We start from the raw sequence: 14,688 nt of genomic DNA, 5'->3' as shown, positions 1-14,688 counted from the left end.
CCCATCTTGCCTGAGAGCTTCCTTCTTCAAGTACATGGGCTGAAGCTTGCAATATGTCTTTGCAATATAAAGGATTTCTGTCTAATTTAAATTTTATCATTTATAGAAGACCTAAGCTATTCTTGAGAGAGGGAGAGATCAGAAAGTGTATTCACTATCTCAGCTTTGAAATATTGTCTTTGAAACTGCATAATTTGGGAGACAAGAGTTAAAATCACAAAGACATAGGTCAATAAAAACCACCAAGGATTCCTTCTTTCAGAGTAGCTGGTTTATTGTATCAAGTATAATTCAATGTTTCTGAGGCACAAATGTGTATCATACTGAATATTTGGAAAAAATATGGTCTAAGGATAAAGATTAAATCCTGAAAGTGAGAGAGAGATTTATGCTGCTCTTTCTTATGAAGGGATATGAAATACGAGACAGTACAACAGGAAAAAAGGTGAACATGTTCTTGTACTGATAGATAAAATACAGCCACTTAAAATAAATTTGTTTGTGTTGAGTCACTGGCCAGAGTTTTTGGTTCTGTAAATATAATGAAGCTGAAGTCTGATTCACTCCATGAGCTCTTTCAGAGCTCCGTTAACTCAGTAAAGTGCAGAACACTTCTTATCCATTGACGAATGTACAGTATCTAGGCTTTGAGCTGTCTTTCTTTGCCTACCTCTGAGGGCAACTTCAGTTTGTTATTTCCACATCTCGCTAGGTCCCGCTAATACTCCAGCTCCAGCGCTCCCCAAAGGAGTTGTATTTATCTCCCTGTATTTGCTGAGGTTTGTGGCCTCTCACTGACATAATACTTTGATTGTTTGTTTGTTTGGGGGGGTTGTTGTTGGTGGTGTTTGTTTTGGTTTTCTTTTTCTGGAAACTGAGTGAATTCTACCCTTCTTTGATGACCTGTTGGATACAAGAATCTGAAAAGTGACCTTTTCGTTTGCCAGTCTGATTCCCCAGAAGAATTTAAGGATCTTTAATAAACTCTTTTTTAGTTCCTAAATTTTTCTGAAGTAATAAGTGTTGCAAACAATAACAGGAAAATTTAGGTGTAAAATCACATTACTCCAATCACTTAAATCATCAGCTTGGAATCCCAGTTAAGGAAAACATGCAAATATTTGCTTGGAGTTCATTTGAGACCTCTGACATTACAGCTTTCTCCCTCCACACATTTTGTAAAACAGCTGTAATTGACATTGAATATGTATGAGATTTCCACCCCATCTCAGGAATGAAAACTTTGGAAACTTATGATGGTAAATATAAAGAGTCTGTAATTACCAAGATAAATTAAAGTAAATAAATAAAATTGAATTAATTTGCTCAAAGGAATATAGCTAATTTGGAAATTAAATTTTCTAATGGTTAATTCATTGGAGAAACACTTTTGAGTTCCTAAATTCAAGAACTGTTAGATCTAATTATTTTTTTTAAGCTTAAAATGAGGACATACAATTGTAAACACTATCTTTAAGACAACATCATTGCCTTTAAAGTGTTTAACCTCTATGCCAGGGACATATGCATGAATTGAAAGGCTTTTGTATGAAAAAAGCAGCTAAAAAGTTGGAGGTTTTCAGCAAAAAAAGTAATAATCGTTTATTTCTGTAGTATTCAAAAGCTACCAACAGGTTATTTATATAACGAGTGTTGAGTTTAACTATAAAAATATGCACCTTTACCAACCTAAATGATTCTGATTCTATAGTTTCAAATAAGTTCCTGCTGTACCCTATGTAGCCATGACATTTTAATATGCTGTGACATGTATATATATACCCAGTGAAAAGTTACAAGATTAACATATCAGAAATTCAGAAATCTGAAGTGAAAAAAGTAAACTTGAATCCTTCTACGTGTGTGTGTGCTTACCTAATAAACTAGAACCTATGATAAAAGAAGGAAATCAAGAGACTGAAACAAAATATTCAAAAATAAGAAAATATCAAACTTAGTGTGGTCCAGTCAACATAGAATTTCTAGTTTTGGCAACATGCATGTTTCAGATATATCTTTTATATTTCAGTGGTCTCAGTCAAAATACGTTTAAAACAAAACTTTAGAACTACATCTAAAGACAAAGGTTGCACAACAGTAAGTATATCAGTCCTCATCGGAAAGCCAGAGGAAAACATTCTGGAACCTTTTCACTACTTTTTATTTTTGCTCCATAAGATTTCCAGTAACTAGCAGTGTACCACAGGGTTCAACATCTTCATCAGTGACCTGGATGAAGGGACAGAGTGTACCCTCAGCAAGTTTGCTGATGTAACAAAACTGGAAGGAGTGGCTGATACACGAGAGGGTCGTGCTGCCATCCAGGACCTTGACAGGCTGGAGAAATAGGCTGACAAGATATATATACTGGGAGCAACTGGCTGGAAAGGAGCTTTGCAGAAAAGGACCTTGAGAGTCCTGGTGGACACCAAGTTGTACACGAGCCAGCAATGTGCCTTTGTGGCTGTATATGGTTTATGGGGCTGAGGAAGGGCTGCAGGGGTAGCTTCTCTGAGAAGACTCCAGAAGCTACTCACATGTTGGACACAGTCTCAGCTGGCTTCAAGATAGACCTGCTGCTGAGCCAAGCAGCGATGTTGCTGGAGCCTCTGTGTTAACATATTTAAGGAAGGGTAAAAGATGCTGTGCAGCAGCTGTGAGAGACGAGTTAGAATATGCGACAGAAACAACTTTGCAGACACCAAGGTCAGTGAAGAAGGAGGAGGAGGAGGTGCTCTAGGCGCTGGAGCAAAGATTCCCCTGCAGCAGGTGGTGAAGACCATGGTGACACAGGTTGTCCCCCTGCAGCCCATGGAGGACTGTGGCAGTGCAGATATTCACATTGCAGCCCATGCAGGAACCCACAAGGGAGTAGGTGGGCATGACCTGAAGGAAGCTTCAGCCTGTGAAAAGTCAATGCCAGAGCAGGATCCAGGACTGTGGCCCATGGAGAGGAGCCCACACAGGAGCAGGTTCTCTGGCAGGACCTGTGACCTGTGAAGGATGCATGCCAGAGCAGTCTGTTTCTGAAGGACTGTTCCCTGCAGAAAGAACCCATGCTGGAGCAGTTCTTGAAGAACTGCAGCCTGTTGGAAGGACCCAAATTGGAGAATTTTGTGAAGGACTGTATCCTGTGGGAGGGTCCTCACACTGGAGTAGAGGGAGAGTGTGAGGTGAAAGGAGCAGCAGAGATGGAATGTTATGAACTGACCCCAATTTCCCATCCCCCCGTGCCACTTGGGAGGAGGAGGCAGAAGAGTTAGGAGTGCAGTAGAACCTGGGAAGGAGGGGTAGGGGGAAGGTGGTTTTAGTTTGTTTTATTTCTCAATATTCTAATTTCTTACAATTAATTTGCAATAAATTAAATCAATATCCCCAAGCTGAGTCTGGTTTGCCCTTGATGGTTTTAGTGAGTGATCTCCCTGCCCTTTTCTTACCCATGAGCTTCTCATCATATATTCTCCCCCCGTCATGTTGATGGGGGTGGCGAGCGACAGAGCAGCTTGGTGGGCACCTGACAGCAAACCAGTCAGCCTGACACACTGTCAAAGGCAACTGATAGCATCCTGGGCTGCATTAGGAGTGTTACCAGCAGGCTGAGGAAGGTGGTACTTCAGATCTACTCAGCATGGGTAAGGCCACATCTAGACTCCTGTGCCCAGGTCTGGGCTCTCCAGTTCAAGAGAATTGGACATACTGGAGACAGTCCAGTGAAAGGCCATGAAGCTGATGAAGGGATTGAAGCATCTCTCCTATGAGGAAGGGCTGAGACAGCTGGGACTGGTCAGTGTGAAGAACAGAAAGATCAGGGGTATCTCATCAATGTGCACAAGTACCTGAAGGTAGGGTGCAAAGAGGATGGAGCCAGGCTCTTCTCAGTGGCACCCAGTGACAGGCCCAGAGGCAATGCGCACAAACTGAAACACAGGAGGTTCCCTCTCCGTAACAGGAAACACTTTCACTCCCGCTCTGCTACAAGTTGCCCACAGTAGTTGTGGAATCTCCCACCTTGGAGGTATTCAAAAGCTGTCTGGACGTGGTCCTGAGCAACTGGTTCTAGGTGGCCCTGCTTGAGCAGGGATGGCAGACAAGATGACCGCCATGCTATGATTCATTAAAAAAAAAAAAGGGGGAAAAAAAAAGAAAAATGTAAAGAAACTGTAACTCTAACTGTAACTGTAACTTTTAAAGAAAAGCTTTTCAATATGTATTAGACTAAAAAAGATCCTAATTGCCTGAATGTTTTCTTTGGTCTTTAATTAATCTGATCCCCTTAATAATGTTTTGGGGTTTGTTTTCATTGCTGAAATTATAGAAATAATTTAAAGTATGAGTTCTCTGTCTCTTACAATCTCTCTACACATAAATTAGAGAGTCCCCATAGCTTTTTATGGTTTTCTAAGTTTTCATTTCACACAGGGCAAAAAAGCGCAAAACTTAGAGCACGTGTACTTTGAATACAGATGGATACAACTGACCAAAAAAGCAAAATACACATTCAGATACCTGAAGCCCAGTTACATCTGTGAGTAGTAAATGGTTACCATTGACAAAAATTATGGCAGGCACTAATAACATCATGTTAGATAATTCTAGTGTTATATTATTTATGAAACCAAAACTCTTAAACTAACATTCAAGAAAGGGAAATGCCAAGTTCTGCACCTGGGAGGAATAATCCCATGCACTAGAATATGCTGGCAACCAATCAGCTGGAAAGCAACTTGGAAGTAGCTGGAGGTCCATGCAGACACCAAGCTGACCACTACACAGCAACGCATCCTTGCAGTGGAGAAGGCCATTAGCATCATGGGCTGCATTAATCCGTGTTGCCAATGGGTTAAGGGAGTTAATCCTTTCCATCTGCTTAATTCTGGTAAGACACAATTGGAGTGACAGGTCTAAGTCTGGGCTCCCCAGTAAAAAGTGGAAATACTGGAACAGGTCTGGACCATGACAATGGCTGAGAGCAGGAGGGTCTGAAAGGTTAAAGACAGATCTTGCTCCTGCCTACAAAAATAACCTAATGGAAGAGTACAGAGAAGATGGAGCCAGACTCTTCTTGAAGATGAACAGTGATAGGTTCATCTATTTACTGATAGCAGTAAATACAAGCTGGAACATGAGAAATTCTGATTAGATACAAGGGAAAACTTCCACCAACAGGATTGTCAGACACTGGAACAGGTTGTCCAGAGGAGCTGTGGGGTCTGTATCCTTGGAGATACACAAATTCCAGCCAGACACGGTGCTGAGCAAATGTCCTAACTGGATTTGCTTCAAGCAGGAGTTTTGGACTAGATGACCTGCAGGGTCCTGTTCCAACACAAACTATTTTGTGACGCTACGTTTTATTATTATTATTATTGTTGTTGTTGTTGTTCTTATTCTGCATAATATATTATACAAGGCAAGCACAGCTGAGTTGAAATGCAGCACTGAACCATACAACAATTCTCTGTTAGGCTTTTATGCCGCCTACAATTCCTTCATCTACCTCTTACTAAATGACTACTTTTGGGAGCATAAAAAGGAGGGAATTTTGCAGTTAGAAGCTAGGGAATACATGCTACTGATTTGAGAATCAGTCAGCAATATGCAGGCAAGTGGAGGTTATCTTTATTCAGCAGCGCTGGGTGCATGGGGGATCGCTCCACCAAAGTCATGCACACCGAGAGGACTTTTCAGTCCCCCCTTTATACAAGCTACTCATACCAATTCATTAGTTTTCCAAGAAATCGTTTACATATTCATTACAATTCTGAGAATTCATTTACATATCTCATGCCTGCGCAACATCCTTGAGGATTTGTCTCTGCACAGACTCTGTTCCTTAGCGGCCATGTTTAAATTCTTCGTCTTCGCCACGTTGCATGTACAACAGGAATCTAAGACAAAATGCCCCTTCTAAAGATAACCAACCCAAGGACTTAGCAGTCTGTGCATCTGTCATGTGGCAATAAGGGTCCTTGGACATTTCCCGACTTTTAACTAAACATAGGTGCGTCATCCTTTAGATAAGTGGTACAGCATTCACTATTCATTCCCTCCTTTTCTAACAGCTATTGTAAATTCTTTCACAAATACAGAAAATCATCATACCTTATGATCATTCTTCGACCACCAAACAAAACATTGAAGTAATATACATATCAATATTCCTAAAACTACTACAATAAGTATTATAACAGAAGCATGCTTTAACCATTCTAAATTAGGTAACCGCTAAGTCAGTTTGTTCCCTATAGCTTCAAAACTCCATGATAAATCACAGGATCTGCACCTTGTTCCATATCTTATGGACGTCTGTTTAATCATTCCATCCATCAGATTGGGAAGAAGTATTTTGCCCTGGGTTTCCAGGACATGCTCCTCCTGTCTTGTTTGAGCTTTCCAATGACAGTTATTATCACTTTTCATAACTACTGCAGTGGTTAGGTTTAATATTTGTAAATCAAATCTAGGACCCAACTTATATGTTTTATTATCAAATAGGCAATATCCTCCACCATCGTTTGGCTTTTTCCAAAAGTCTGGCCATTTGTCATTGAGATAATTCCAGTTTTGGGAGGCCACCCCATACAGGGGTGTTATCAAGCCTCCTTTAGGAAGAGAGGTACATATCCAGCATTCCTTAGCTTTTGTAGCATTAACAATTATTTGCAATGTTTGAAGACAGGTATTGTTTACCCATGTTTCAGTTTCTAATATCTCTACAACAGTTACAATTAAGATCAGAATAACTTTACACAAATGTCCTTGATCCTTTTTGACAGTCCATTGTGTCTCCAGAGATTTCTTTATGACTTAAAGAACCTTAGTTTCATGGGTCCTGCCGGGGTGATGGCCCATGATTTCTCAGGAGCCTTCTTTATCTGAGAGTAGTGAATCCAGGTTGGTTGTTCTCTTATCTTGACATCGGTGAAGGTTGTCAGCAGCACCTGATAGGGTCCTTCCCACTTTTCTTCCAAAGGTTTCCCTGAAAAAAGTCTTTATATACACAAAGTCACCAGATTTAAAGGAATGGACTGGTTGATCCAACCCTCTGGCCCTTGTTCCCAATACTTGTTTATTTATAACTTTTAATTGTCCCTGGAGGGCCTTCACATATTCACACAAATATCCCTCCCCTAACTGCCTTAAATCTTCTCCAGCAAATTGTAACTGGTACGGTTTCCGATATAATATTTCAAAAGGGCTTAAATTCTCCTTTGTTCTTGGTTTAGTTCATATTCTTAATAATACCAAGGGAAGAAATTGTGGCCAAGTTAGATTTGTCCCTTATTTTCGCTATCTGTAAATGGTTCATTTTTCCACTTGCCCACTTGTTTGAGGCCTATAAGGAGTGTGTAATTGCCAATCTATTCCTAATACTGTGTTTACTTGTTGTATTATTTTGGCACAGAAGTGTGAGCCTCTATCAGAAGAGATTGTTGCCAGAACCCCAAAGCGGGGGATAATTTCATTTAACAATTCCTTCGTACCTCTCTTGCTTTATTTGTTTGACAAGGGAAAGTTTCTGGCCAACCTGAAAATGTTATCAGTCATAACTAATAAATATCGGTACCCCCCCCCTTTTCTTGGGAGTTTGGAAAAATCAACTTGCCACTGTTGTCCTGGATAATTTCCTCTACTAATGTACCCTAGTTTTATTCTATTTGCTACATTGGGACTATTACGTAAACACACTTCACATTGCTGAGTCACCTGTTTTATTACAGTATATAAGTTTGCCCTATCAATTTCTGATTTAGATTTTTATATAACATATCAGCTACCCAATGAGTCTTATTATGTTCTGTTAGGGCTGTGGTCCATATTAAATTGGATGGTACCACTATAGAGCCATCTGCCAAATAAGCCCACTTATTTAATTTTATTTTACCATTCATGTCCTGAATTAGCTTTAGGTCTTCTTTAAAATAGTTTGTTTGCTGATCTGTACTTACGGTTTGGATTTTACCATCTGGTATTAAGGATAATTCCTCCTTTCCCACCTCCTCTGCTACTCGTCTGGTCTCATGGTCGGCTAGGCGGTTTCCAATTTCCAAATCGGTGCCTCAATGGGCCATCTTACGTTCTTCCTGCCTGGGTGACCCTCTTATAACGGAGGGGGCCATTCCTCACGTCAAGGTCTGGCATGGCATATGTTCCCACCGCTCAACGCCCGCTGGGTTGCAGACAACAGTAGAGCTAAAGATTCTTCTTGGTGGCAAACACAGAGGCCAACCCAGTCTTGCCCTTGACTATGGTAGGAGGCACCTGACCAACCTTATTCCTTGTACTTCGTTGTCAATGCAGAGTTTCATCTGCACATCCCATAACAAGTCACTGTCATGGCAAAACACATGGATTTATATTAGTAGAACTATTACAGAGTGTATTTTATTTTAGTTTTTCTGCCAGTATCCCCACAGCCCTGCTGACCAAGGGATATTGTTTTACCTGAACTAGGCAGGCCTCCCGCTTATCATTTTTACTGTAACAGGTAAAGCATTTTTTGCCTTACCTGGAATTTATTTCCAGATATACCTGGCTAAAGATTTCTTTTACTTCAGGGAGGTCCTCTCTTCCACTCTTCTGTTGAATTAAAGATAAGCTCAAGATTTCAATTAATTGATAATTTTTAACTTTTGGTTTCATTTCTCCTTTAAACGTCTAGATGTTCTAATAAATCTCATCCCAACAGATTTTGGTGAATTTGGCATTCTTATTTGTTTTCTTAGTTTGTACTTGAAAGGTTTCAGGATGTTTTCCTGGTGGCCAGCAGCTCCCACAACTGTAACAAATTCTTTTCACTGAAGTTTAACACCAAATAAGTTGGTTTTGTATTCACTAAAAATTGCGCCTCATTTTTCCTAGTCCTTAGTTCACCAGAACCCCTTGCTGGTTCTTTAGCTTAGGGCAATCTCGCTTCCAGCGCCCACTTTCCCTACAATATGCACAGTGATCCGATCCCACAGGAGAGGGGTTCACTCTTTCACTTCTGCCTGACATTCCTCCTCTGTCTCTGCCTCATCTCCTCTACCAGTTTAGCAATACCCAGCTCTTCTTCTCTTACCTTCCGTACATGTTCCCTGTTCCTTCTATCAACTTTTCTACATCACAATTACCTAGTAACAATCAACTCGAACCTTTATCTAGTCCTATTAGATCATCCTGATAAGTCTTTCACAACCAACTTTCAAACATCTAAATTTCCCATCAAAGATTCATCTCTATTCTCCTCCGACCCATTGCCTGCCCTAAAGGGGCCGTCACCGGTCCTGTTGTACTGCAAATGCTGCAGCAATTGGGGTGACATTGTCAGGTCCTTCTGCTCCATTGTCAGCAACAGCAACCCCCTCCTCCTCACCATCTGAAGGATTGGAGCAGGAGATGCTCTTCCTGCTCTGCAGGTTACACAAGCCTGCCTCTGCAACAGCACTTCTGTTTTAACTCCTTCTTACCCTGAATGCAAATCTGCTACTTGTTGCTTTAAGTCTGTGTTCTTACGCATCATGCCTTTGCGGGGAAACAGCAAACACCCTGCCATGCATCCAGCAGGACTCAGTCGCACCTTCGAGGGGGTACGGGGGTTTGTACAAACTCACCCCAATACTTTAACACTTTCACAGGGTCTTTGATTCTCCACCCGCTGCTTTAGGTCTTACATACATTAGTGCAAGTTTTTATCTTACAACGTGCTTCATTCTGGTTGCTCCACAGAAGGAACCACAATCTGAGCTCTTCTCTCTCCCCCCCCCCCCCAAAAAAAAAAAAAAAAATCAACAAGAACATCTTTCTAGTTTAGGTCTCAGTTTTTCCCTTATCCTTTTCTAGAGCCATAAAGATCAGGTGGTGTTAATCCCACTTTTGTTCTCTACGAAGAAACCGCATAAGCTGTAAAATTGTGTTGTAATATAAGACTTCTTCGAGTGGCCATCTTTCACCATCACCTAGTGTATACAAAGGCTACCAATTCTGACAATATTTTTAAAATGTCTTTTTGTTCAAATTTCCACTGGGAATTCTGCCAAATTCTTTCCTATGCTTCCAAATACATCCCAGGGGTGTTTTGGTATTTATTTCTTGGCTCGGTCTGCCCCCTATCTTCCTAATAAGCCTGGTAATTGTCTACAATGTATTAGTTATTACTGGAGGTACCATGCTTATCTCAGAACACACACCACAGTTCAAGACCTCTATTTAGCCTTATTTCTTGGTCTCAAATTATTATTATTATTGTTATTATTATTATTATTATTATTATTTGCGAGGAGATAATATGTCTTAGACACTTGCCACCCTTTGCTCGAGTATACAGACAGCATCTACGACACTGAGGGCAGAGGCTAATCAGTGCTTTTTCCAAATGATGTTAGTTCTAATGTTTTGTCCACAGTCTCCAGCTCTAATTTCTAATTATGCATCCAACACTTCGTAAATTGATTTTTTCAATCGCTCCGTCCCTCTCTGGCCAGCCCCTCGCGGGGAACACGGACACGCAGATCGGGACTCCCCACTCGCTTTGCAGTGACACCGCGTCTCTCACACACATCACACTCTCCAGGCAGCCCTCGGTCACACGGGCAGTGTATTACACGGTACCGTGCACTTACAGCTCTAGGAATGCTGACAGTTCGCGTTATCACACAAAGTACGCGTTTCAATGAACAATTGCCAAAAAACAGATCCTAATTATTTTCTGGCCTTAAGCAGAGTGTTAAGTTTTCAGCTATTTGCCTAGAATTACCAGAATATTTTTTTTTCAACATACATTTATTTCATAACTCGAATTTTGAACATGTAACAAGACAACACATAGAACAAACAAGACACAGAGCACTATTTCAGTTGTTATATTCTAGGAATTCCTCAAATCTTAGGACAACCTAAAGCAAGTTTTTAGCTTCCCAAATCTTAAGACAATCAAATAGGGAGGGCTATTACCCTTTTCAGAAGGCATCCCTTCTTCTCAACCCTGCGAGACGGTGTCCCATCTTTCGTCTTATGGGGTAAACCCAAATCTTAAGACAATCAAATACTTAAAACAAAGAATAAATATAAATACCTTTTATGTTGTGCAGAAGTCCTTGTCCACCTGTGTGAGAAGCCGAGGGGTAGGGGAGTCTTGCCGACAGAAGATGCAGTCGGGGGCCCTGAGGGTCCCCAGGCCCCTGGATTCCAGCACTGGTGGAGAGTTCTCCTGGCTGGCTCACCAAATTGATGCCAAAACAGCACAAAGGAACTGCTCAGAGACAAATTTTGTCTTTAAGCAGCAACCCCCACCATATACTCAATAATTCTTTACCCTATATGCGCTTTAAAACATATAGAGGTTTACACTCACCCCTCGGATGTTCAAGACAATAACCGCATACCAACATGCATAATATACCTAATGCAGAAATGTTCTCACATTTCCAGCATGAAATGAGGATAACAATTATTATTAGTAACCCTATAATTATTAATCCTATATACACAGATTGACTTCAAATCATCAAACGTGTCAGTCTTCCGACCAAAACAGAATCAGAGTTCCGATATTACCTCAGTATCGGAACGAATACCGGAACAGAATCAGATGTATACCTGGGATGCCAGCTACCCGGCATATGCCATCCTGCATAAGCAGACAATGATCTTATGTCTTACGGACAGCTTTACAGATGGACCTGTCCCAGAACAGAAATATCCCAAACAGTACTGGTCAAAATATAATATTAATATAATATTTACAATTAATATAATATTTGAATAAAAACAGTACCTTTGCTCCGCAAGATGGAGTCCTTGTCTGCTCCTGCAGTGATCCAGATGAGGCGAGGAGCCCCTCCGGGAACATCCCCGGGGGTACCCTAGGGAGTCCCCGCTCTCAATGGGTCCCGCAGCCGAGCAGAGGAGGTCCCATCTGGGTCACCAAATTGATTTAAAGAATCAGTCACCAATATTCGAGTGAGCGGAGGTTATCTTTATTCGGCAGCGCTGGGTGCGTGGGGGATCGCTCCACCAAAGTCATGCACACCGAGAGGACTTTTCAGTCCCCCCTTTATACAAGCAACTCATACCGATTCATTAACTTTCCGGGAAACCGTTTACATATTCATTACAATTCCGGGAAGTTATTTACGTATCTCGCTAAACTAGTGACCACGATTTAAGTCCTTGTCTTTGCCGCGTTGTATAAACTACAGGAACTTAGGACCAGATAGCCTTCTTAAAGATGACATATCCAAGAACTTAGCAATTAGCACATCCGTCATGTTAGCAATAAGGGTCCTTGGACGTTTCGCAGCTGTTAGAGAAACGTAAGTACATTATCCTATAGATAAGCGGTGCATCACTCATCATTCAAGAGACACGGGGAGGGCGCGAGCGAGGGAGGGCGGGCGGGAAGGGGAGGAAGGCGGGCGAGCGGGAGGGCAGGCGGGAGGAGGGCCGCCCCCTCGTGCCCCGCCACGCCGCGATTGGCGGAGCGCTGCCCTGCCGGCCCCGGGTTGGCCAGCGGCGCCGCCGCCACCGTCGCGTCTCAGCTCGCCGGGTCCGCGATTGGCTCAGGGCGCCCTTATAAAGCTCCGCCGGTAGCACGCGCCCCTTTTCCTCCCCGGCGGCCCAAGGTGCTGTGTCCTTCAGCTGAAGCTAAGGCCGTCCCACCCCGGCGACTGGCACCGCGCCCCCACCATGGCCTCCGTCTCCGAGCTCGCCTGCATTTACTCCGCCCTCATTCTGCACGACGACGAGGTCACCGTCACGGTGAGTGCGGGCCGCGGCCCCCGCGCGGCACAAGATGGCGGCGAGCCGCGGCATGGCGGGCGGCGGCGGGGCCGGGCTGGCTTCTGAGCGCCGCTCTCGTTGCAGGAGGACAAGATCAACGCGCTTATCAAGGCGGCGGGAGTGAACGTGGAGCCGTTCTGGCCGGGCCTCTTCGCGAAGGTGGGCGAGAGGGAGCGGGGGGCCGGGCGGGGAGGGGCCGCGGGCGGCGGCGGCCTCGTCTCGTCGCGGGGGCTGCCGGCTGCCGGTCACAACCGAACTAGCGCAGGTGACAGCAGCGCGACAAGCCCCGGCACCTTCTGCTGTGAAACGCGACCTTTAACGAACCTAAAGAGCCCCGCGTCCCCAGGGGTGCGGGGCCGCTGGTTTGTCATCCTGCGGTTTCCCCGCCGCACGGCTGCCGTGGCATCGCAGGTGCGCGGGACCGAAGCGGAGCTGCCCCCCGCAGCCCCTGGTGACGAGGTTTTACTGCTGCTTGTTCCCCCCAGGCTCTGGCCAACATCGACATCGGCAGCCTGATCTGTAACGTAGGAGCTGGTGGTGGCGGCGCTCCAGCTGCTGCTGCCCCCGCGGGTGGCGCTGCGCCGGCGGGCGGTGCTGCCCCTGGTAAGTGGCCTTGCGTGGCCAGCCTAGGGAGCTTCAGCTGGGGGAGATACTTAGGTAAAAAGCTGCTTGTTACCAGGTCAGGAGCCAGCTCGGCTTTTCCTCCTGCGATTTTCATGTGGTTTCATGTAGTACGCACGTGGGAGTTCTGGAGCAAAACAGACCTTCATCGTAAGAAAGGCTGGTATTGCACTGAGGCAGTGTACAGGATTAGCCTTACCTCAGAGTTAAGGCTTGTCTTCCTGTACATCACCAGGATCTCTGAAGTTACTCAGATTTGATAGAAATTACTTTTGAAGGCACAAACTTGCTTTCCTGGTGGAAACACTAGTCATCATGGGTTGTTAGCTTAGCTTGTTAGGATTGCTTAGGTCTTGCTTCTTGATTGCAGTCATAGTATATGAAGTCTTTTGTGGCATGTGACTTTTATGAGGTGACAGAATGGAAAACCCCTGATTCCCTTCTTCTTTTCTAGCTGAGGAGAAGAAAGAAGAGGAAAAGAAAGAAGAATCAGAGGAATCTGATGATGACATGGGCTTTGGTCTTTTTGACTAATCAATTTTGTACATGTCTGCAATAAAGAACATTTAATTGTAGTCTTGTGTCTTACATGGAACCATGTGAAGTGGAGTGGATGAAGGATGGCCAGGTTACCTGCAGGTTCCAAAAATGCTGTCACCACATGTTGATCTAGTGGTTTTACAACTTCCCTTGTTTGTTCTTTATACTTAGATGCAGCGCAGTGACAGTTCAGGCCCCTAAATGGCACAGCATATGGACAAAGGTAGAGGCATGATCACAGTGAGCCTGGGACGTGGTCACGTTTAGCAAAAGCAGTATGGCCCAGTTCGTATTACGGCCTCTGGGTGAAGCTGCTGTGTGTCTAGTTAATGCTTTAGCAACAGTGCACCTTGGCAGTTTCTAGTACCAGGTAATTTTAACCTTTTTGGAGCAGCTAAAGCAAGGAGTATGTGCATTTTGCAGTGGAGGCCAGCTGTTGAGCTGACGAGTGGGGAAGAAGCTTGCAATCCTCAGGTAAAGGCCCTTGTTAGAGGCTAAAGTTGGGGACGCTATTCATGAGCAGGTGTAACTGAAAAGCAGACTGAGCCTTGCAGTGCTAGGCACTAAGCCTAGGTTGTGTAAGATGTGTAATTTTTTTTTGCCTTTCCAGAAAAATGTTAAGGAGCATTTCTGAAAACCACTTTGAAGGGTGGGTGTGGAAGATTGTATAACTTCACACACGAGGAGTAACTTAAAGTATGTATTTCTAGAAATAACTTTTGAACACGACTTGTCCAGAGCAACTGAACAAGGTAAGGGCTGTGTTTC

At 43.6% G+C, this 14,688-nt stretch overlaps 1 protein-coding gene across 2 annotated transcripts; it reads left to right on the top strand.

The window, feature by feature from the left end:
• Positions 1 to 12,533: 12,533 nt before the first annotated feature.
• Positions 12,534 to 13,955, top strand: RPLP1 (ribosomal protein lateral stalk subunit P1). 2 transcript variants are annotated; one of them, XM_055703770.1, is made up of 4 exons: positions 12,534 to 12,738; positions 12,844 to 12,918; positions 13,245 to 13,362; positions 13,835 to 13,955. In XM_055703770.1, exons 1-4 carry the CDS (start codon positions 12,667 to 12,669, stop codon positions 13,912 to 13,914), a joined length of 345 nt encoding a protein of 114 aa, XP_055559745.1. In that variant the 5' UTR covers positions 12,534 to 12,666; the 3' UTR covers positions 13,915 to 13,955. The 2 variants fall into 2 exon arrangements, with proteins under 2 accessions (XP_055559745.1, XP_055559746.1); XM_055703771.1 differs by lacking the exon at positions 12,844 to 12,918 and having other exon boundaries at positions 12,551 to 12,738.
• Positions 13,956 to 14,688: the final 733 nt, after the last annotated feature.

Source organism: Falco cherrug, chromosome 3 (genome assembly GCF_023634085.1).
Source record: "Falco cherrug isolate bFalChe1 chromosome 3, bFalChe1.pri, whole genome shotgun sequence".
NCBI classification, from domain to species: domain Eukaryota; kingdom Metazoa; phylum Chordata; class Aves; order Falconiformes; family Falconidae; genus Falco; species Falco cherrug.
The sequence above is the reverse complement of the archived record's forward strand: the minus strand, read 5'-3'. Positions and strand labels throughout refer to the sequence as shown.

Coding starts and splice junctions, on each gene's coding strand:
- RPLP1 (XM_055703770.1), top strand. CDS start 12,667: ATGGCCTCCGTCTCCGAGCTCGCCTGCATTTACTCCGCCCTCATTCTG. Junction 12,919..13,244: donor GGCCGGGCCTCTTCGCGAAG/GTGGGCGAGAGG, acceptor TGTTCCCCCCAG/GCTCTGGCCAACATCGACAT. Junction 13,363..13,834: donor GGCGGGCGGTGCTGCCCCTG/GTAAGTGGCCTT, acceptor CTTCTTTTCTAG/CTGAGGAGAAGAAAGAAGAG.